At 40.9% G+C, this 22345-nt stretch overlaps 1 protein-coding gene across 3 annotated transcripts in view; it reads right to left on the bottom strand.

Annotated features, from left to right (window-relative positions):
- Positions 1-22345, bottom strand: part of MID2 (midline 2) — a 108645-nt gene that overhangs the window by 78005 nt on the left and 8295 nt on the right. For all 3 annotated transcript variants that reach the window (XM_070784498.1, XM_070784501.1, XM_070784499.1), the window contains exons 2-3: positions 16414-17129; positions 1410-1505 (exon numbers count right to left, since the gene is read on the bottom strand). In XM_070784498.1, the coding sequence (XP_070640599.1) occupies positions 1410-1505; positions 16414-17073 (756 nt within the window). In that variant the 5' untranslated portion in view covers positions 17074-17129. The remainder of the gene's footprint in view (positions 1-1409; positions 1506-16413; positions 17130-22345) is intronic.

Here is a 22345-nt window from a genome sequence, read left to right as displayed (position 1 = left end):
CAGGGGGGATTAAGAGATGAGATATTAATAAAGTTATTGTATTGCTTAAAATAAACTTGAACCATTACATTTTCTGTGATATAAGTAAGACTAGAACTAGAGTGCTGGTAGTGGTTTTAGTAGCTAAGTTGTGCCCGCCTCTTCACGACCCATTGACTATAGCTCACCAGGCTCCTCTGTTCATGGGATTTCCCAGGCAAGAATACTGGAGTGGGTTGCCATTTCCTTCTCCAGGGGATCTTCCTGACCCAGGAATCGAACCCAGGTCTCCTGCATTGCAGACAGATTCTTTACCATCTGAGCTACAAGGAAAGCCCAACATTTTTACCCAACCACTGCCCACAAGGAGTCCTATAATATTTTACCCAACCCTGTCTACACTTTAAGCTCTACTGGTAGCTCATCAAGAAAATCAACACAAAACCAAATGCTATGGCTGAAGTTTCTGGCTCTTGAGAAAAAGAGAGAAAAAGCATCTTTCTTCTATCACGTCCACTTATGAAGAGGTCAACTCCTCTCATAAGCTTTGTTCTGAATTTATATTGTGTAATACATGAAAATTCACAGATAACTTTAACATAGATACCATTTGTTAATGACAAGAAGTGGAAAGGTGATGAGTGAGGACCAGGTAAGGTACATGAAAAAGAAGGGAGAAGAGGCTAAGAAGAAGAGAAGAAATTCTGATTATATTTTTTACAGAAATAATATTGCATTGAACAAACCTCACTCTACCCTCAAGGACCTCGGGTTCCCAACTTTTCTTATTCTCTAGCAATCTCTTTAAGGAGCTATGATGTCCAGTCTGATGAAGAAAGAAACACACTTCATGTTGGATTCTCATACCACCTGCTAGTGGAAGAGGAGACAGCATTGCCACTTGGGCTGATGTCTTCCCCTCCACTCACCACTACCACTTATTATTATCTTTTAAACAATAGCTATCTGCCACTTTTCTTAGAACATGCATCTTGAAGGAATTAGATTTCTTAGAATTCTCATTCTCAGCCTTTTGGCTAAAAGGCAATGGCACCCCACTCCAGTACTCTTGCCTGGAAAATCCCATGGATGGAGGAGCTTGGTAGGCTGCAGTCCATGGGGTCGCTAAGAGTCGGACACAACTGAGCGACTTCACTTTCACTTTCCACTTTCATGCATTGGAGAAGGAAATGGCAACCCACTCCAGTGCTCTTGCCTGGAGAATCCCAGGGACGGGGAAGCCTGGTGGGCTGCCATCTATGGGGTCGCACAGAGTCGGACACAATTGAAGTGACTTAGCAGCAGCAGCAGCAGAATCCTCATTAAGCCTTTCACTCCAAATGACTGAGCCATACTCTGGTAAAACAAATCCCCCCAAAAGGATCACTGGATCCTGGTTCTAAAGAATGACAAATGTTTCTGTTACGTACCTCAACCTGCTGGCAGATCTGTATTAGCTTGGCCATTTGATTTTCTAGTTCACTGTTGCGCTTAACCAGGTTGGTGAGGTTCATCTCCAGAGTTTGCTGCCATTGCCAAATACGAAGCCAGAGGGAAGCAGGGAAGATGGGGGAGAAAGAAGAAATGTTCGATGAGTTTGAGACCCAGTATCATGTGGCTATCAGTCAGTCAACAATTATTTCAAAGATTCATTGCATATGGGCCAAGCACTGTTCTAGGTGCTGATTAATAATGCTGTACCTTTGCTCCAGATTGCCATTTTTGGGGAAAAAATGACATCCATGATTTTGAGGAAGTAGGAATTTAATGACTTTAAAGCAACTGTATGTTCTCCATACTATTTTTAAACTTTTAAAAGTATCTCAGAGTCAATATCTCATTTTGCACTCATAGTAATTCTGTGACATAGGGAAAACAGGTTTTATTCTCTCTTTTTTACAGGTGAGTTGACTAAGAAAACTATACCTTATTGAACAGTTACTACTTGCCAGACACTACTCGGGGCAATTTCATACATATCATTTAATAATTATGTCAGCATTTGACAGATGAGAGAAATGAGCTGCAGAGTTGGGTTAAAGTGTTTTGCCCAGTCATAAAACTAGCATATGGCAAAGCTAAGACTGAAACTCAGGTCTCTAGTCGTCAGATACAGTTTTGCCTCAGTATTCCATGATATTTTTTTTTTTGTCTTTGGTGATAACACTTTATATTTATCAGTAGGTTCTTTCAGAAAAAAAAGATGGTATTTCAAGTGTGAAATTCATCAGAATCTAGCTTTCTATCTCACAGCTTCCCTCTTTTGGCACTAAGCGAGCTTACAGAAATGCCAGACTTCGAACTGCAAAGCCTGGCTGTATCTAGACAGGACATCCATTGCTTACTATCATTTATTGGGACATAGATTCTTTGCAAATCTGTTTATTACAACAGGGTTACAGCACTAAGACCTCCTAGCATATTTTCAGTTGAGCATGCTACTCTCTTCCATTCATCCTGTGGGAAAACAAAAACAGAATGTTATTCACTCTAGATTAATAATAGGATTTTTTTTAATTACTCCTCATTTTCAAGTCTTCAGCTCTGGCGGCTGCTTCTCTTCCAGTACCTGCCCCAATAACCATTCCTCTCTCACTCACCATCCCAACAAAGTCTGTTCCAAATGTAATATCCCAACTTCTGGGCCTTTATTCTGCTAGCATAGCATGCCTTCCCTTGGTTGTGCCCATTACTTCATTGCTGTCTTCATTGTTCCTACAGTTCATAGTTGTTCAAAGTTCATGTTTTGGGCAGGGGCAGGGAAGAGGGGGCAAGGAAGAGTGGGGAAAAGGTGGGAGGACTCATGTACTTGGCCCCTTTCTTTTCTGCTAGGTAGCTGTGGTTCCTTAGTATCCTTGACACTGTCCCACGAATCTATCCCAGGAGAGTATTCCCATGGATATATGTATTGCTAGGACAGGTAATCTGATCTCACTTGTCCTCAATCTGGATTACGAGAATTAGCTTAATCCCTGCTTCTTGCCAGATCTCTCTTGGGTTCTCTGGCTTTATTCCCATGGGAGTGAGTTTTCACCATTTGTTCCATTTTTTTTTTTTTTTTGGCTTGGGCACTGTGTCTCTCCTGGCCTTCCTTAACTCCACCACCATCTCAATCTGTGGTCTTCCCCTTAGCAAGGAAAAAGGAAGAGAGAGAAAGGAAAACACGAAGGCCCACAATTGTTGATTTGGATGTAAGTTCTAAGCAAAGAAGATGTCAGGACAAAGGAAAGAGATGGTAGTTCAGAGACTTAATACAAAAGGTATTTCGTTTGTATTTAATACAGAAGGTATTGCGCACCCACTCTATTCAAGGTGCTTTGACTTCAGAGATAAAGAGGAGATGAAATTAAGATGGGTCTTAGAGAAGGAGAAATATTGTATGGTATCCTTACACATGAAATCTAAAAAAAAAAAAAAAATACAAATGAACTCATTTACAAAACAGAGACTCACAGACTTAGAGAATGAAATTATGCTTCCCAAGGGGAAAGGGTAGAGGGAAGGGATACTTAGGGAGTTTGGGATGCACAGGTACACACTTCTATATATTAAATGGATAACCAACAAGGTCCTACTGTATATCACAGGGAACTCTGCTCAATGTCATGTGGCAGCCTGGATGGAAGGGGAATTTGGGGGAGAATGGATACATGTATATGTATGGCTGAGTCACTCTGCTGGACATCTGAAACTATCACAACATTGTTAATTGGCTATACTCTAATATAAAAAAAAAAAGCTTTTTTTTTTTTTTTAAAAAGGTGATTAATTTCACCAAGTACTTTAGAGTGTTTTTTTTTTTTTTTTTTACTTTACAATATTGTATTGATTTTGCCATACATCAACATGCATCGGCCACAGGTGTACACGTGTTCCCCATCCTGAACCCCCCTCCCACCTCCCTCCCCATTATAGAAGGGCAATGTTTTCTATGTAAAAAGCATTCTTATGGCCCATATTGGGGGCCTGTTTATTTCCTCTGTCAGCATTGAAGTCTAGGCCCCTAACATCAGAACATAGATCCCCCATAACTGTCCACCCTGAGACTCTTACCCAGACCTGTGGACTCAAATTATTTTCAACTGGATGGTGATGGATTTACTTATTCATGGTACTTATCATAATTTATACTTAGATAGCTGTTGGTGCTTGTTTATTGTCCATCTTCTGCTCTAAAGTATAATTTCATCTCCCTGAAGGGGAGTTATGTCTGATTTGGTCTTAGTTGCAACCCTTCTGCCTGAGGAGCATATTATAGTTCACATATACTGAATAGAGGAATTGAAACAGTGAATCAATGGACATTCATGACAACTAAGTTTTAAATATGGGCCCTAGAACTTACTTTGAAGGAGTTAATATTTTTAAAAGCCTTATAATGGATATTACTAAGTTAAATTTTGGGGGGTTGATTTTTTTATATATTTATTTTTATTTGTTTATTTGGCTGCACCGGGTCTTGCTGCAGCACATGAACTCTTCGCTGCAGGCATGTGGGATCTTAGTTCCCCAACCAGGGACCGAACTCTAGCCTCCTGCATTGGGCTCATGGAGTCTCAGCCACTGGACCACCAGGGAAGCCCCTGATATTTCTTTAATTGGAGGATAATTGCTTTATAATATGTGCTGGTACTAAATTAAAACTGATATGTATTTTAATAGTACTATGAAGGCCATTATATTAGCTATCATAGGATATTCATTAGTGTACATGTTGATTTCTTTGGGTGTCATGTAAATATATGGAGGACATATAATATGTGAATAGAAAAAAATTAAGATGGGTCTTGAAGGATAAGCAGGACTTTAATAGAGATGAAGGAGGGCAGGGCATTCCAGGCACAAGGAACAGCATGAGCAAAATAAAAGGGAATAAAGTATAGGACATATCCAGGGAACAGAGTTGAGTTTGGCTAGAACAGAGGGTACAAAAAAATAGTGGGGCACAAGGCTGGAAATGGAGATTGAGGCCATTATGAAGGTCTTAAATGTCTAGGTGAAGAGTCTGTACTTGTTTTTCAAAGCAGTAGGGGTTTATCAAAGGCTTTTGAGCAAGATAATGACATAATCAGGGCTGCATTTATGAGATCAACCTATGTGGGGCAGACTAAAACACAAAGACCTGGGAGCAGGGGCACTGGTCAGGAGGAGACTTGCAATATGCAAAGCAGTTGGTAATCAGATATGGGCCAAGCTAAGAGGATAATCAAGAGAAACGTGTTTCAAGAAAGGATTTGTCACTCTTAAATATGCAGAGAGGGCAAGAAATATGAGGCCTGATAAAAGGCAGCTGGATTTGGTAATTAGAGGTCACTGGTGGCCTTTGAAAAAGGAGTTTCAGCAGAGTTTTGGAAGCAAGTGCCAAACTGTGCAGGGTTAGTATGTCAATAGTGATGACGTAGAGGCTACAAGTCTGGACTCCTCTTCAAAAATCGAGCCATAAGGTGAATATGATGGAACTGTAGTTTGATGAAAAGGTCCAGTTCGAGTTAGAGAGTAGGCATGGGTAACGGATACAATCAGTTTGTGATTTCCTCAGGCAGAGTGGTCCAGATTCCTAGATCAGTGGACATTCCATGTATCACAAATGACTCTATCGACATATTAGGTAAATATAGTGTAGATTGATGAACTCAGAGCAGATATAATGTTAGAAATCTGTATTTCAACTGTACTGTGTTTTCTTTCAAACATGGGATTCCAAGAGGAGAATGTTTCCTAACAAACGCATGCAACCTGTTGCAACACTTGTCATGAAACTGATATCTTATACATAATTCATAGTGTAGAGCAGTACTAATCCCTGCCGTGTGTTCCTCATTTATGGCTCACAACTGAGACTCACAGCTTCTGTAAAGCCACTGAAAACAAAAATTAGGGCTGAACATACAATGTGGGGTCTGATTAGACTATAGACCTTGGGTTACCATCACAACATTATAGCAAATGGTTATTTCGCTCTGCCCACCCCCTAGCAATTTGCTGAATGCCAGCACATTTTATCAACCCAGAACTAGAACTGACAAGATGACTCTAATTTCAACCTTACTTCATTAATATGAAAGTGCTTGGAAAAATAAATCTTTGGCTAATGAAAACACCATCTGTTGATGGCTTTTTGCCACTGTTTTCTTACATTACGAGACATAATTCGAGGGAAATACCGAACATTTACTTACTCACTTCCTATTCATTTACTGGGAATTAAAGCCTCCTCTCAAACTGGAATTGATTCTCAATAACGAACATATGCAAAGGGAAGCAGAGAACTGAAGCAATTATGCAGTCCATTTCCTCACCCTTCCTTATCATGCCTAGCCCTAATGAATCATTTGCAACTAGAAATTCTGTGTCACTCTAGTTTTGAATGATTTCATTGATTTGGCCAAGTAATTATCATGGCTATATGCTGCTGCTGCTGCTGCTGCTAAGTCGCTTCAGTCGTGTCCGACTCTGTGCGACCCCATAGACGGCAGCCTACCAGGCTCCCCCGTCCCTGGGATTCTCCAGGCAAGAACACTGGAGTGGGTTGCCACATATGCTGAGTAAACTAAAAGGATGTGTGTGTGTGTGCGCACTTGTGGGTGTGTGCAAAATCTTATGTAAAACATGTCTCTTTGTTGTTGTGTTGCTCTTGTTCTTTTCTCATGCGGTCCACTTAGTGACTGGGCCAGGATCCCTCTGCCTAACCCTGGTTAGTGCAGTTTTCTCTGAACACTTGATCTATGATAATGAGCGGGCCCAAGTGGCAGGGGAGATTGGAATGGAGATATCTGCTGGAGGAAACAGGACAGGAGGTTGGCAGGGAGAGCAGGATGAAGCTCCCATTTCCTGCTGCAGGAGGTTACCTCTGGCCCCTTCTGTGCTTCCCTGAGGCTTAGAGAAGCCATTTAGCTATGAAACTGTGACACAACCTGCCCCCTCCACACTTCCAGGTGACTACATTGTTAGAGCTCTCTCAAAACTGTACATGTATCTAAATGGCACAAAGTGAGGGGAAGACTTGGCTGATTTGCATAACTGAGATTTTAAAAGGCCCAAGTTAGCTTAATTGGCAGTCTACACTGATTACATTTTTACCCAAGTTCCACCTCATTTGTGTCACATAGACTTGGCCTGTTTGTGTTTTGTTATACCCTTCCCAAAGAGGAAAATGCTTTGCTATTTCTGAGAAAGCCAGGCACAGGCTATTCTTCTTCCAGACAGCTTCCCATAAAAAGAAATGGCTTCACTAACCCTCTCAAATAATTGCTGGTTTTTTTTTTTTTTCACTTCTTTAGACACAGGTTATTTCAGATAACTTTATCATTGCTTCACTCAAGAAATCTAACCACACATTCAAACGCCAGCTCTTCATTAAAACCAGAGAGTCCCCTTATGGCACACACTTGACTGTGATCTTCATCTGTCATGCTCCAGGAAGGCACATGTAGTCACACATATATGAGCATACCTATATACACTTACCTGACACAGCAAGTCTTGAAGCCTAGAAATGGGCAAAGCCTTTCTCTTTTGTTCTATTGAAACATGTTTTATTGCCACTGAGGTACAAGGCAAACATTATCTAAACCTAGACAAGATCCCCACTGTTTTGACGTGGGAACTGAACCTTGGAGGTTGCAGGGAGAAGTGAATGGAAGAAAGGCCAACCCACCCCAAACCTCAGCCTTCCCAATTGACAGCAGACAACTTCATCTTTAAAAATACTTGGAGCCAGTGACCCCATTGCTATTCTTTGACAAGCTCTTTTTGACATCCTGTCTATTCACTGATGTTCCCAGCTCTTCCAAAAGCCAGTAGCCAAAATCTTAGCACAATTTTGGGGTCACATTCTGCCTTTTTTTAACTGCTTGTCTTAAAATACTTACTTTGCTTTTGCTTCAGTCTGTCACTTTATGTATCAATTACATATGGCCTTTCAACAGCAGAACACACCATCTGGTCCACAAACTGAAGCCCACACCCTTATGCCTGAATTTATTTCTTCCCCAAACATTTATTTGCTGTTGTATAGACACAGGCTTTGTCCCAGAATGAGAGGCAGGTGACATACCGGGGGTATGAGATCTGCCCTCCCTGAGGGTTTCTTGGGGAGCCAGCAGACTGGTCTTCAAGCCAGGTGAAATAGGTGGCCAGCCCTCCTCTTCTCAGAAGGTCCTGAAACCATCCAGCAGAGATGCACCCTCTCCCAGTCTCCTTAGCAGAAATTCTACACTAACGACCTACAAGCTACACAGTCTTTTCTTTTTCCTCTCTTCAGGGGTGTATCCTGGTTAAGTCTCTAGCTTAAATGTGTAAATTATGATTTGGACCTTCTAAAAGAAAACCTGTACTAAAAACCTAAATCTAGTGTTTACTTTGATAATACTAACCAAAGGAACTCTACTTTCCTGGAGGCCTCACTACTCTCTTCCACTTGCATGATTCTTTTTTGCTCCTGCCTCTTCATACACATCCTCCCCTTTCTCCTTCATTTGTTGCCCCTCCTCTGTTGTCTTCCTTCTAGACCAGGAGGGTGATTCAGGGCTTGCTCCGCAGCTCTCATTCAGCCCACTACTGCATGCTTCTCCCTCCACGCTAAAGACCCTCAAACCTATGTCTCTGGCCCTGATCTTTCAGCCACCGCAAAGGCACAAATGTCAGCTCCTTCTAGAACATTTGCCCTTTCAGTTCTGAGAGTGCTCCATGCTCAACCTCTACCAGATATTTGAACAAACTATTTTCTCTGGACTACAACACTCCTTGCCCCTAACCCAACCTTGTCCCTCAACTGGGGGTCCAAAATGCCACCCAAAGTCTCTTGTTGCCCCTCCTATGTAGTCTCACACCCTCCCCCCACCGCCCCTCAGAGCCTCCACTATCACTCACCACAGTCTTGTCACTGTGTTCTCACTTGTCTGCCTCCCCACACTAAGCTGAGCACTCCACCAGGGTTGGGGCTGTGTTGTGTTTATCACCAGAACCTCAACACCTCTTCTAGTGCTTGGCACCTAATAGATGTTTGGTAAATGTTTGATGCGTGAGTGAATATTAAGTGATCCACGATCAATCACACAAACTCAAATCTGAAGTCAAGTCAACCCCCAAAACCACTAGCCCCTTTCTAATTTCTCTATTTCTATGTCCAATACCACCATTCTTCAAGACATCTCCTCAAAAATCACTTTTTAATTCTTTCTCTTCATCATCTATAAGTACTGTAATCGTTCTCCAAGTCCTGTCAATTCTTTCTTCAGTTTCTCTCCAATTGGCCCTCTTCTCCAACAAAATCATTTGATTCCTGCTTTTAGCTTAGTGACTTCCTTTCACCGACCTTTCCTCTGTGCTTCAGAGTACCCTGTGCACACCTCTGTCATGGCACTTATCATACTGAATTCAGAGATGTCCTTATCTATCTCCCTTATTGAGCTCAAAGTTCCTCAGGGCAGGTACTGTGCCTTATTTCCCATGTCTCCAGATCCTACTACAATGACCTAAAGACCCAGGGATCAAACCCGGGTTTCTTGCTCAGACATATTCTTTACTGTCTGAGTCACCAGGGAAGCCCCATCTCATTTATTAAGTGAAGTGAAGTCTCTCAGTTGTGTCCAAGACTCTTTCCAACCCCATGGACTGGCTTCCCTGGTGGCTCAGATCATAAGGCATCTGCCTACAATTCGGGAGACCCAGGTTCAATCTTTGGGTTGGGAAGATCCCCTGGAAAAGGGAATGGCAACCCACTCCAGTGTTCTTGCCTGGAGAATTCCATGGACAGGGGAGCCTGGTGGGCTCCAGTCCATGGGGTCGCAAAGAGTCAGACAAGACTGAGAGACTAACACTTTCATTTTAAATAAACAAAATGCATGCTCATTAATTGCTTTTTAAATGAATGAATGAGCCCCAGAGCTAAATCCCTGGGGCTACAGTTTAAGTTCTTGTCTGATCCATCTTCAGGGGAGATAAAGAACAAGACATTACCTCATATATCAACGCTTCATGAACTTGAATGTCATTATTACATTTTCCCCTTTAAACCTCACTTCTTTGGGTTTAATAATTCTTGTTTCTTTAATCTTTCCTTGTTTATATTATATTTCTGTAATATGTTCTTTTGCCCAATAATAACAGACAGGAGTTTCATCCACCCAAGAACAATCTTGGAGTTAATGTTTTGTAAGCTGTTCTCAGACTGATGATTGTTAGCTCTTTCAGATGTTGATGAAGAGGAGACTTGGGACAAAAGAAATAAAAGAAAAACAGAAAGATAAGAGCACAGATAGGGCTTCCCTTGTGGCTCAGCTGGTAAAGAATCCACCCGCAATGCAGGAGACCTGGGTTTGATCCCTGGGTTGGGAAGATCCCCTGGAGAAGGGAAAAGTACCCACTCCAGTATTCTGGCCTGGAGAATTCCATGGACTGTATAGGTCTCAAAGAGTCGGACACTACTGAGCGACTTTCACTCACTCACTCAAGAGCACAGATAGTTGGAATACCCACTTGCTAAACTTACTCTCAAATCTGAGAAACAACAGAAAACATCATCCAACACAGGGGCCTGTTACTACTACTAATAGAGTCAGGGAATCAATATAATTATTGGAGGCAGATAAAGGTGATTCAAATGAGTCTTAGCACACAGTTCAAGTAGAAATGGAAAAAAATGCATTTTTTTACCCTCCCACACACATACAGAACATGTACAGATTTATACATATTCTAAGTAGTCAGGGGCAAGTCTTAGACAATTAACAGACTACAGATCTACAAGCAAGAATGATTTTAAGTTTGTGAGATGAAGGCTGGTTTAGCTGGAAAACCCCATGACAAATATTACAGCTCAGACAGTAAAGAATCTGCCTGCAATATGGGAGACCTGGGTTCGATCCCTGGGTTGGGACGTTTCCCTGAAAAAGAAATGGCAACCCACTTCAGTATTCTGGCCTGGGAAATCCCATGGACAGAGGAGCCTGGTGCAATATAGTCCATAGAGTCACAAAAAGTTGGACATGATTGAGTGACTAATACTTTCATACACACACGTCTACCACCGTACCTTAGAGGGTGCAAATCTAGACACAAGTGTTCTGCTCTTATAATATCAATATTTAGCTAGTGTGATTCAGTACCTAAGTGGGTGAAAGTGAGAAACAATTCTTTCTGTTCCTTCCGCTATGGTAACCCACCCTGTCCTCTTAAAGATTTGTCTCATCATGAAGCTCATTTATTGGCGATCCCTTGTCTCAGGATGGGGTCTACTGAAGCCCTAATTCTCCTTAGGGTGACCACAGAAAACCTGCCCTACACTCATGACCCCTTCATACCCCAGTTATCCACAGATTAGCCCACAGAAGATGAACACAGGCACTCTCTCCTCTTCACACAGAATCACACACATTTATAGATACACAGACACGCACACAGATTAAATTCTCAGCCACCCACCCACGCAGAGATACACATACTTGTGTATAGTGACATATACAGATGTATGCAAATATGCCCTCAACCCAGTCTCTCATAAAGATATTTCTCCTTATTTCTCTGATATTCATACTGGTTCAGAAACAAACATCCATTGGTAGATAAGCTGTGAGGGTATCTGTTTTGGCAGACAGAAGTGGGTGTCAAGTGGGTGAGTAGACAACCGACTGGGAGAAGGTGGTGGCTGAGTGAGAATGGGTGGGTAGATGACAGAGTGACTGAGTAGGAAGAAGGACAAGTAACCCACTATGATAAGATTCTAGAATATCATATTTTCCAACCTTTTAACTCTCACTGTGGTTTTCTTTTGAACATTCTCCAAGTCTCATATCTCCCTTCTCTTTGTCTGGCAATCTTTAGCTCTCTCTGTCTCAGTCTTTGTTTGTATGCATGTGTGTGTTGAAGGGGGAGTGCGGGCGATGAACTTTTACTTTCTATAGCAAAAATCTTACTCTAGTGCCAGGTAATATTTTATAACAACAAGATCCCTGATAGGTAAACGTAACTGCATTTAAGAATTATTTGTAGTAATGAATTTGTGGAAATGTAATAAGAAAAAGAAAATGTACTTGTTTATTCCCTTCAGGAAATTCCTCTATTCCCCCTGGTTTTCATCAGCTATATTTTTGGCAGGCTGTGGGCATGGAAATGTGAAGACATCACTCTCAAAGAGAATTATAATAATCACATCTGATTTATACAGATGTCACCTTAGGGTTAGGCAGTTAGAAAATCCAGCAGTCAAAATGGATAGGTACCTGAAATTGAGGACATGTCACACTTTTGCTAACACTCTGGTTTTTATCATTATCAGTAGTTCACAGGAGATTTTTTTCCCCTAGACTTATTAACTGTTAAAGATGGCAAGACAGCTTTATATCTTATGAGTATGGAAACAAGCTATAGATTCTGGTATACTTCCTGCAAATCCATTACAAAGATTTAATTCATTTGGATTTCTTGAGCCTATACTATGGGTGCTAGACACAAAGGAAGGCTTTGGAGAAATGAAAGCCACTGTGCATGTGTGCTCAGTCACTTTAGTCATGTCCACCTCCTATGGACTGTAGCCCACCAGGCTCTTCTGTCCATGGGATTCTCCAGGCAAGAATACTGGAGTGGGTTGTCACTGTGTGCTCCAAAAAGACATTGTGCCTGGCCTCAAAGAATTTATGGTATCATTGGGGTGTGTTGGAGTGGCCTTACAGGATTTCAATAGAGCACTAAACAGTAGGTAGGACTCCTAAGCAGGCCAAAAGAACAGTATGAGTGAGTGTTAAGAGTCAGAAAAGAGAGTGGCATGTTTAGCTGATAGTCAGGAGGCTTTACTGGATGGTGAAGGTAACATGCTTGAGAGTGGCAGGAGGAAAAGATAGGTGAGTAAGCATGAGAACCAAGTTGTACAGGACTTGGAATATCCAGTTGAGATCTGTCCCCAGCAGAGAGTCACCCAAATTTGACCTCTTTTATAAAGCCAACATTTATTAATGCAATAATATCAATTTTTCTAAGGGGCAGAACTCATGTGACAATGAAAACTCTAGAATATGAAGCATTTTTATAGAAATGCAACATATATCATAAGCTTATATATATACAGAATAGTAGATGAAAAGAGAATAGAGAAAATAGTTACTCTGATAGGCCTTAAACTGTAATGACTGTCATGAACACAATTACTCTGTCAAATCAAAGAATTAATTAAACCACTGGTAGCCTTCTGAAGGATATTTAGATAGACTGGACAATTAGATAAAGATAATAAACAATTATAAGTATCCCAAATCCTCTAACCCATTTTGAGTACATGTTAAGACAGGCTAGCCTCTGGTTCTTCTGACCTTTCATCTAAAATGTCATGATCTGTTTATTCTTTATTGAACAAATAAATATTTAAGACCACTAATCCTAATCAGGGAGGTTAGTGCAAAAAGAGTAGTTAGAAATGCCACCAATGAATCTCCAGAAGAAAAGTACAAATAAACACTGCGTCATTCACTGACCAGTAAGTAAAACCTTTTCCCTCCTCGGGTATGACTCCTGTGCTCCTCTGAGGGCCAGGGGAGTCCACTCAAGGCCATCTACCCTGTAGCTTCTGACAGCTACCTTTCTCCTTTCTCCTTCAGGAAGAATCAAGCAGATTAAGGGGATAATCCTAAATGCTTTTCTAAATTAAAATTAACTCAAAGAAGTGAGGATATGTGACCCTAAACGTCAGATTTCCTCTTTGCTTAATGTGGAGAATTAATATCCTTTTATTCTTGGCACCAAACCCAAGTGACCCCTACCCCACCCATCCCCCTCTCACACAAGCAGGACTTCTCTCTCCCTCCTCAAAGTCCAAGTTGTTCCAGACAACATAACAAACCACACAGTTGGGAATGATTCATATGTTTCCACTCTCTGTCCAAAAATGAGCAAAATAGTTTCCACTTAATTTATAATCTGAATTTTCTGCACATTTCCTAAAAATTTAAAGGGGAACAATTCAAAATGTGGTCTTTCCTAACTCCCCAAATTACTGATTAGTTACAGAGTAAAGTATCTTTTGGTAAAATACTTTTATTTTACACCTATCCCTTGGAGACAAGGACTATAGCTGCATGATGCCAAATATCTAATCAATCATCCAATGTTTTCATGTTTTCGGATGTTTTTAAAAAGCTGGTGTTCTGTAGATACAGGCTTGGTCTATCCAATCTTTTGTTATCTCAATGGTACATATGGATACAGATTTTTCTGTTTGGAATATTTCTCAAGGCCAATGCCTTATTATAGTTCCAACACCTGCAAATATTTGGCAGAGATTGTTCTCTCCTCTCCATATCCCCTGGTCTTCCTGCAACCCCGCTTCCATCTCTTGCTATTAAAAAGCTATAAGTTTATACAATATGCTTTTTCCTGGATGCTATTAACTGTTTATCTGTGACCCATGAAATGTGCAGTTGCTGGAGCATAAACTTAAGTTTCAAATCACATTTCATAGGAAAAATTTAGGTCCAAAACAAGGTGACAGCAGGCTACAATAGAAAGGATATTTAACTCAACTTAGCTCTAGAAGCTGAGTTCCAGTTCCAGTTCTGTGACTTTGACCAAATGGCTTAACCGCACAAAGCCTCCATTTATACCAATTTAAAACACAGGGCTTCAACTGGACCAAGTCCAAGGCCAACCATCTTAGGATTCTAAGAATTGAAGCCAATGAGATTATTGCCCTCTGCAGTCTTGATATGAATGAGAATATCAACTTGAGTGAAATCAACAGATAAACATTAAACTTTGTACAAATTTATAAATATTAAATGTAAATAAAATCAAAAGGCACAAACTGGACTTCCTTGGTGGCTCAGTGGTAAAGAATCTGCCTGCCAATGCAGGGGAAAAGGTTCGATCCCTGATCCAGGAAGATTGCACGTGCCACAGAGCAACTAAACCCATGTACCACTACTGAGCCTGTGCTCTAGATCCAGGGAGCTGCAATTCCGAACCCATACGCCACAGTTACTGGAGCCCACTTGCCCTAGAGTCCATCCTATGCAACAACAGAAGCCACCACAATGAGAAGCCCACACAGTGCAACAAAGAGTAGCCCCCACTTGCTGCAACTAGAGAAAAGCTTACACAGCAAGGAAAACCTGGCACAGCCAAAAAAAATTTCTTTAAAAAAAAGCTAATTTCAACAAATTCCAAAAATTTAAAAAAAATTAAAAAGGGACAAACCATGGTCAGTGTGACTCTCAATATTGTTTTCAATAAATTACAGAATGGAAAGTATATCCTATTCTGAGTATTACTACCCTCACCAACATCATAATTTTTACATAAGCTACAATGACTTTTCCATAGCATGGCAAGAGGGAAATCTCCACTCCCTTATCGCCCTTCTTCCATGCTATCTGGGTGTTCCTTCTAGCTTCGCTTATATATCCAGGTTCTATTTTGGGATAGAAATCTTATTATTTGTTTAAACATTTTATTTTTCCGGAATTTTTGTTAAGTAGTTTCTTAAGAGAAATTGAGCCCCATAGCAGACAGGCAATGGTAATAAAATAATTTGCTGGATCTGACATTTGTTAACATCAACGTGAGGTAGTAGTGCTCTAAAATAGGCACTTAGACTTGCACAAAAATATTATATGGCACAACAACTTCAGAAAACTCTGTCCACTGAACAGGAACTTCCCAGGAAGGGACTGCAGACAAGCACTTTGGTCTGTACCCCACAAAAATGAACACTGGCACAAAATGTGATCCTGGATTAAATATTTTTTGCCTTCAGTTTAAATGTTTACTTCAGTATTTGATGATCCCTCCTGACTTCATAGTACACTGAAGTCCCGTTTTTGTCTATTTGCTTTGTTTTTTAAGGCAGATTTAGAATTAGCTGCCTTGTTAAGGGCTTGGTAGCAATTTGTAGTGGTCAATGCCAAAGCTTTATTTCTCTAGTGTATAACACATACAGTACTGTTCTCCATGAAAACCTCTCACCTACGTAGATACACTCAGACACCTCCACCCACATCTACACAGAGACACACCCAACCTTCCATTGCTATATGCACAATTATGCAAATCAGCACATATGCTAATTGTAATACACCTACACAGGTGCTCACATACTTAAAAGAAGACGTGGAAAGATCATGGCAGAGATATATAGGGTATAATATGTCATCGTCAGAGGAGAGAGGGTGCTGTTTCCCTGGGCAGACTATTAGCGTGGGCCATGGGCTAAATGCCCCAGAACTGGCCAGAGGTGAACGAATGCAAGCAGGTTTGTGCAAAAGATGAAACAGGCTACAGTGAGAGCTTGCAGGTTATAAGGCTATTTCTTATCAGAAGAACTTGGAGTTAATTCATTTTTGTCATATAGGAAAAGTGACCGATTTTATTAGGGAACTTGCTGACTGTATATAAAGACTATGTGTAAAGAGATAAAGTTGTATAAGGTGTGTCTTCCAGATCCCTTACCTTGAGCTTCTCAAACCGATCATTCAGGGATGCGACCTGATGGTCTCGGTGACGCCCCACCAGTTTGCATAAGGCACAGATCAATTGGTCATCAGAAACACAGTACATATTCACTTTCTCATTTTCATGGTCCAGGCAGGTGATCCCTCGAAGATGCGTGTCCGGCACTGGTTCCACCAGGCGGTGGCTGGTGAAAGGTTTCTTGTTGGGGTGTGTAGCCCGCAGGCAACGGTCACAGTAAGAGACCTCACAAGTGATGCACGTTTTCACTGCATCCCTTGGCGGGTCCTGCTCACAGAATTGGCACGCAATTCGCTCACTAGACATGGCGCTGCTGGGCCTGTAAGTCCTCTCTCGGCGGCTCTCACTTGGGGAGTTGGGTCCACTGACGGAAGCCTTCTGGAAGCGGTCAATAATGTTCTGCAGAGTCACATTTCTCTTGAGGCCATCCAGGCCCCGGTGGTTCAGTGAGATAACATACCTGCACGTAGGACACTGGAAAGCAGTAATGGGTTCAATGGATTCACCGGAGCTGCAGCTCGAGACCAAGATGCGATGGGCACAGCTGAAGCAGAGGCTGTGAGCACAAGGGAGCAGAAGGGGGTCTTCAAACAACTCTAGGCAGATTGGACAGGTCAATTCAGACTCCAGTGTTTCCATCTTTAGTGAAAATAATCCTGCTGAGGCATTAAGAACCGCAGAGGCTGGGCTTTCACCTGCAAGGAACACAAAGAAGAAATCGTTAAGCATTTCCAAAGGAAATGTGGATGTAACATAATTACACACTAACCCATGGAGGCTTTACAGGCTGGATTCCCCAGGGATGCTGGCCCACTAGGAAAGCGAGTTGGGAATTAATCAGACAGCTATTCTCCCCCCTTGAAACCTTGTTTTTGACAAATGCCTGGGCTTATTTTCCTGCACTAATAAATAGAAGCTAGTGCCACCTCTGAATCCTGGTTTACTAACTCACATTCCTATTCATAGACCCTCTCCACTGACATCTCTTGTCCTGGACTATGATGCGTCTGAGGCCCTGCCAAATTCTCAATCTCCATTCTCCAGTAGTGTTCTCTATTTTACTTCCAAGCTGCTCCTATTTCACATCTAGTGGAAGGAAAACAAGGCCATATTTCAACCTAACTCTCTGGTTCTTGAAATGATACCATTCTAAGAGGCTGCATAAAAAAAAAGAAGAGCTTTCGAAAAATGTAGTTCTCAGTGCAGGATAATTATTTCTTCAGATAGGTGACCTTGAATTATTTCCTATTACCACACATGGAAATTTCTATTCCATACCATTTTTAGCAAACTGAGTTACTAGAGACAAAGAGGAAAAATATTAAAGTATAAAAATTGGCACACACCGCCTCCGGAACCAACGCGCGCGGAAGGCAGGGCCGGGGGCGCGGGGTCGGGTCCGGACCGCGGCCCGGAAGTTAAAAAAATAAATAAATAAATAAAGTATAAAAATTATGGAATTTTGTTGGCTTAAAGTGGGAATCCAATTTATGAAAAGAGAAAGGCATTTTTGATTCTGAATAACTTTTGTTCATCATCTCACTATTACTGGAGAGTCTCATCAGGGCTTGAAGGTTTGATTCTGCCATTGGTATTTGTTTAGATTTTGTCATCTGTCAGAGATATCTGCATAGCCCTCTCACAGAACACTTAACTATTGAGTACAACTATATGTTGTCCCCAAGTACAATAGATGTATCCCTAAAAGCTATTTCTAAATCAAATGTTTTAAATGCACTTAACTAACCAGCTATTTAATGGAAATCTATGGGAAACTGGACTGTAAAAGTGAAGAATCTTATTGTAAAACATTCTCAGTTGGTTTAGGAAGTTTAGATGTTTGCATAACCACCTGTTTAAAAAGAGATGTGTGCTATTCTTATTTTATAATTCACAAGTACTTAAAAGTTGTTGGCTAGTATTTTGTAGCTTATAACATCTATCCACATTCACTGATAGAGATGAAAAAGTAAAGCAATTAAAATGTATATATATCGCAGAATTTTAGAATTGGAAGAGACTTTAGAGATGATAGATCCCAACTTTCACTCAAGGCAGGAATATTGCCTTTAGTATTTCCATTGCTCAAATTCAACATGTCCATAAATGAACTTGATATTCTCCCCAGCCCCACAACACAAAACACCTGCTCGTCTTCCAATTTTCCCTATCTGTTGAATATCATCATCCAAGCCTAGAAACCCAGGAGTTCTCTCATTTACATGTTTATCACTCTGTTTTATTTAATACATGTATCTGTGTCTCCAGCTAACTCTCCTTGCAGGCATCAACTATGTCATATTTTTATTCATAGCACAGTGCCTCGCACACACTGGTTATTCAAAAATTGTTAAATGAAAGATTCCTTAAAGTAGAGGAAGTTAAAGAAGGGACCTAGTGTTTACTAAGCACCTCCTGTATTCTAAGTAGCTTGTTAGGAACTTTACACACAGTATTTCATTAAATTCTATCAAGAAGGCTGTACAGAAGGTACTAATGCTATACACATATTATGGTTAGGAAACTGGGGCTCAGCATTGTTAAGTAAATGAACCAGGAACCTACATACCCAGATCACTGGGGCAGTCTAATGCCAATGTCTGTGCTCTTTCCCCTACACCTTTATTTTAATCATCTCACCTCCTTCACTTGACAAATATCTTGACTATTTACAAGAGGGTTTCTAGACAGCATGTTTCCACTGCTATTTGAGTCTATGTCCCTCTGAGTTTCTCTGAATCTGCCTCTCACTCCTAGTCTCTTTCAGAATCACATCTCTTCCTTCTAGGCCCATCTCCACCTCACTCTGAATTTCTATTGTGTTCTCTTCCAGAACTGCAGGTCTGCATTCCTCAGTCTGTGTTGGAATCTCCTTGGGAGAATGGAGTAAGGCCTCCCACCAAAATGATAGGGGATCAAGAGCATTGCTGATACGCCTGTCTCTGTGTTGAAACCTTTACAAAAACAACTGGTGTACCACAACTTTTCTAAATCTTAGGAACATGCCATATAAATTCCTCAGTACAGAGGAAAAACGCTGAATTTTCCCGCAATCCAAAAAGTTGTTCCTGACTAAATGTGTCATTTGGAATGTCACTATGAAATTAAGCTTAGGAAAGCATGCTATGGAATCAGGATTGCCTTGGATAAGGTCAAAATAGGATTCTTGACCAGGGATTTCTGAACCTTCTAGAAATGTTTAAAGAATGCTGTGTGTATATCACATATCCACTTTCATGGGGAGCAGACTGTCCATAGCATTTGAATTGTTCTCAAAAGAGTCTTTGACAGAAGGGACTTCCCTGGTAGTCCAGGGGTTAAGACCCCTGCACTCTAATGTAGGGGTACAGCACAGGTTTGATCCCCGGTTGGGGAACTACGCTCCCACCTGTGGCATGCTGCAGCCAAAAAAAAAAAAAAAAAAAAGTCCTTGACAAAAAAGCCAAACATCAGTGCTCTAAAATAACTACCTGAACTGATTGCAGGTCTATACAGAATAATATAAAATGGTTACAGTCTGTTGCTTATGGTAAGTAACTTTTTCTATTAAACTGTTTCTACTCTGTTTTATTACAATTTGGGAGAATTGAGTATTTTTTCAACTTTTTCAAATATCTGTTCATCTCATCTCTCATTTATGAGAGACCTTGTTCTGGTCTTTCCTAGTATTTCAGCATCCTTTCAACCTATCTCCCATTTTCCCTACCTACCTGACTACCCAAGCACCTTTCCCCTTAAAAGCCATTATGAATTTGCCACATTTGAGGCAGTAAATAATACCCTTTATAGGCATTATCTCATTTAATTTTCACAACAGCCCTCTAAAAGGTAGGTATTATTATTAAAACAACAGAAAAGGTAACTTGTCCAGGGTCACACTTGTTTGCAAGTAGCAAGGTGGAGATTCAAACCCAGAATAAAACTGAGAGTCCAGAAATAAACGCATATATTTATGGTCAACTGACTTTTGATAAGGGTTCCAAAACCATTCAACAGGGAAACAATAATTTTTTCAAGCAAGTGGCTTTAGCAAAACCAGTTGCCCACATGCCAAAGGAAGAAGTTAGAGATCTACCTCACACTATACACAAAAATTTACTCAAAATAGATCAACGATCTAAATGTAAGCACAGAAACTATGAAACTCTTGGAAGGAAACATAGGTGTAAATCTTCACGAACGTAGGTTAAGCAAGGGATTCTTAAATGACACCAAATATGCAACTGAAGAACAAAACAGATAAATTGGACCTCATCAAAATTTAAAACTTTCTGTAGTACAAATGACATCACCAAAAAAGTGACAACTCACAGAATGGGAAAATATTTGCGGATCAAATATGTAATACAGGTCTAGTATCTAGAAATATACAGAATGGCAAAGGATCTGAATAGACATTTCTCCAAAGAAGATATGCAAATGATCAGTTGGTATATGAAAAGGTATTCAACATCATTAGCCATTCAGTTCAGTTCATTCGCTCATTCGTGTTCGACTCTTTGCGACCCCATGAACTGCAGCACGCCAGGCCTCCCTGTCCATCACCAACTCCCAGAGTCCACCCAAACCCATGTCCATTGTGTCGGTGATGCCATCCAACCATCTCATCCTCTGTCGTCCCCTTCTCCTCCTGCCCTCGATCTTTCCCAGCATCAGCGTCTTTTCCAATGAGTCAACTCTTCGCATGAGGTCGCCAGAGTATTGGAGTTTCAGCTTTAGCATCAGTCCTTCCAAAGAACACCCAGGGCTGATCTTTAGGATGGACTGATTGGATCTCCTTGCAGTCCAAGGGACTCTCAAGAGTCTTCTCCAACACCACAGTTCAAAAGCATCTTCTGCGCTCAGCTTTCTTTATAGTCCAACTCTCACATCCATACATGACCACTGGAAAAACCATAGCCTTGACTAGACAGACCTCTGTTGGCAAAGTAATGTCTCTGCTTTTTAATATGCTGTCTAGGTTAGTCATAACTTTCCTTCCAAGCAGCAAGTGTCTTTTAATTTCATGGCTGCAATCACCATCCACAGTGATTTTGAAGCCCAGAAAAATAAAGTCAGCCACTTTATTTTTTCCACTGTTTCCCCATCTATTTGCCATGAAATGATGGGACTGGATACCATGATCTTCGTTTTCTGAATGTTGAGTTTTAAGCCAACTTTTTCACTCTCTTCTTTCAGTTTTATCAAGAGGCTCTTTAGTTCTTCTTCGCTTTCTGCCATGAGGGTGATGTCATCTGCATATCTGAGATTATTGATATTTATCCTGGCAATCTTGATTCCAGCTTGTGCTTCCTCCAGCCCAGCGTTTCCATGACATACTCTGCATATAAGTTAAATAAGAGTGACAATATACAGCCTTGACGTACTCCTTTTCCTATTTGGAACCAGTCTGTTGTTCCATGTCCAGTTCTAACTGTTGCTTCCTGACATGTACACAGGTTTCTCAAGAGGCAGGGAAATACAAATCAAAACCACACTGAGATACCACCTCATACTCACTAGAACAGCTATAATATTACTTCAAACACACTAAAATGACCAGAATAAAAAAAAGTAGCAAATTTCAGCCAGGACATGAAGAAACTGGGACCCTCATACATTGCTGGGGGGAATGTAAATTATGCAGCAAAAACAGTTTGACAGTTCCCCAAAATGCTAAATGAATTACCATACGATCCAGGAGAACTGAAGACATGCTCACCTAAAAACTTGTACACAAATGTTCATACCAGTATTAATCACAATAATGGTGGGAACAACCCAGATGTCCCTCAAATGATGAACAGATAAACAAAAGTGGTATATCCATACAATGGAATATAATTCAGCAAGACAAGGAATGAAGTACTGATACGTGTGGGGCTTCCCTTGCAGCTCAGTCAGTGAAGAACCTGCCTGCAATGCAGGAGAC

This window comes from Bos indicus, chromosome X, assembly GCF_029378745.1.
Source record: "Bos indicus isolate NIAB-ARS_2022 breed Sahiwal x Tharparkar chromosome X, NIAB-ARS_B.indTharparkar_mat_pri_1.0, whole genome shotgun sequence".
Lineage (NCBI taxonomy): Eukaryota > Metazoa > Chordata > Mammalia > Artiodactyla > Bovidae > Bos > Bos indicus.
Note: the sequence above shows the minus strand (reverse complement) of the source record. Positions and strands in the feature narration are given on the sequence as shown.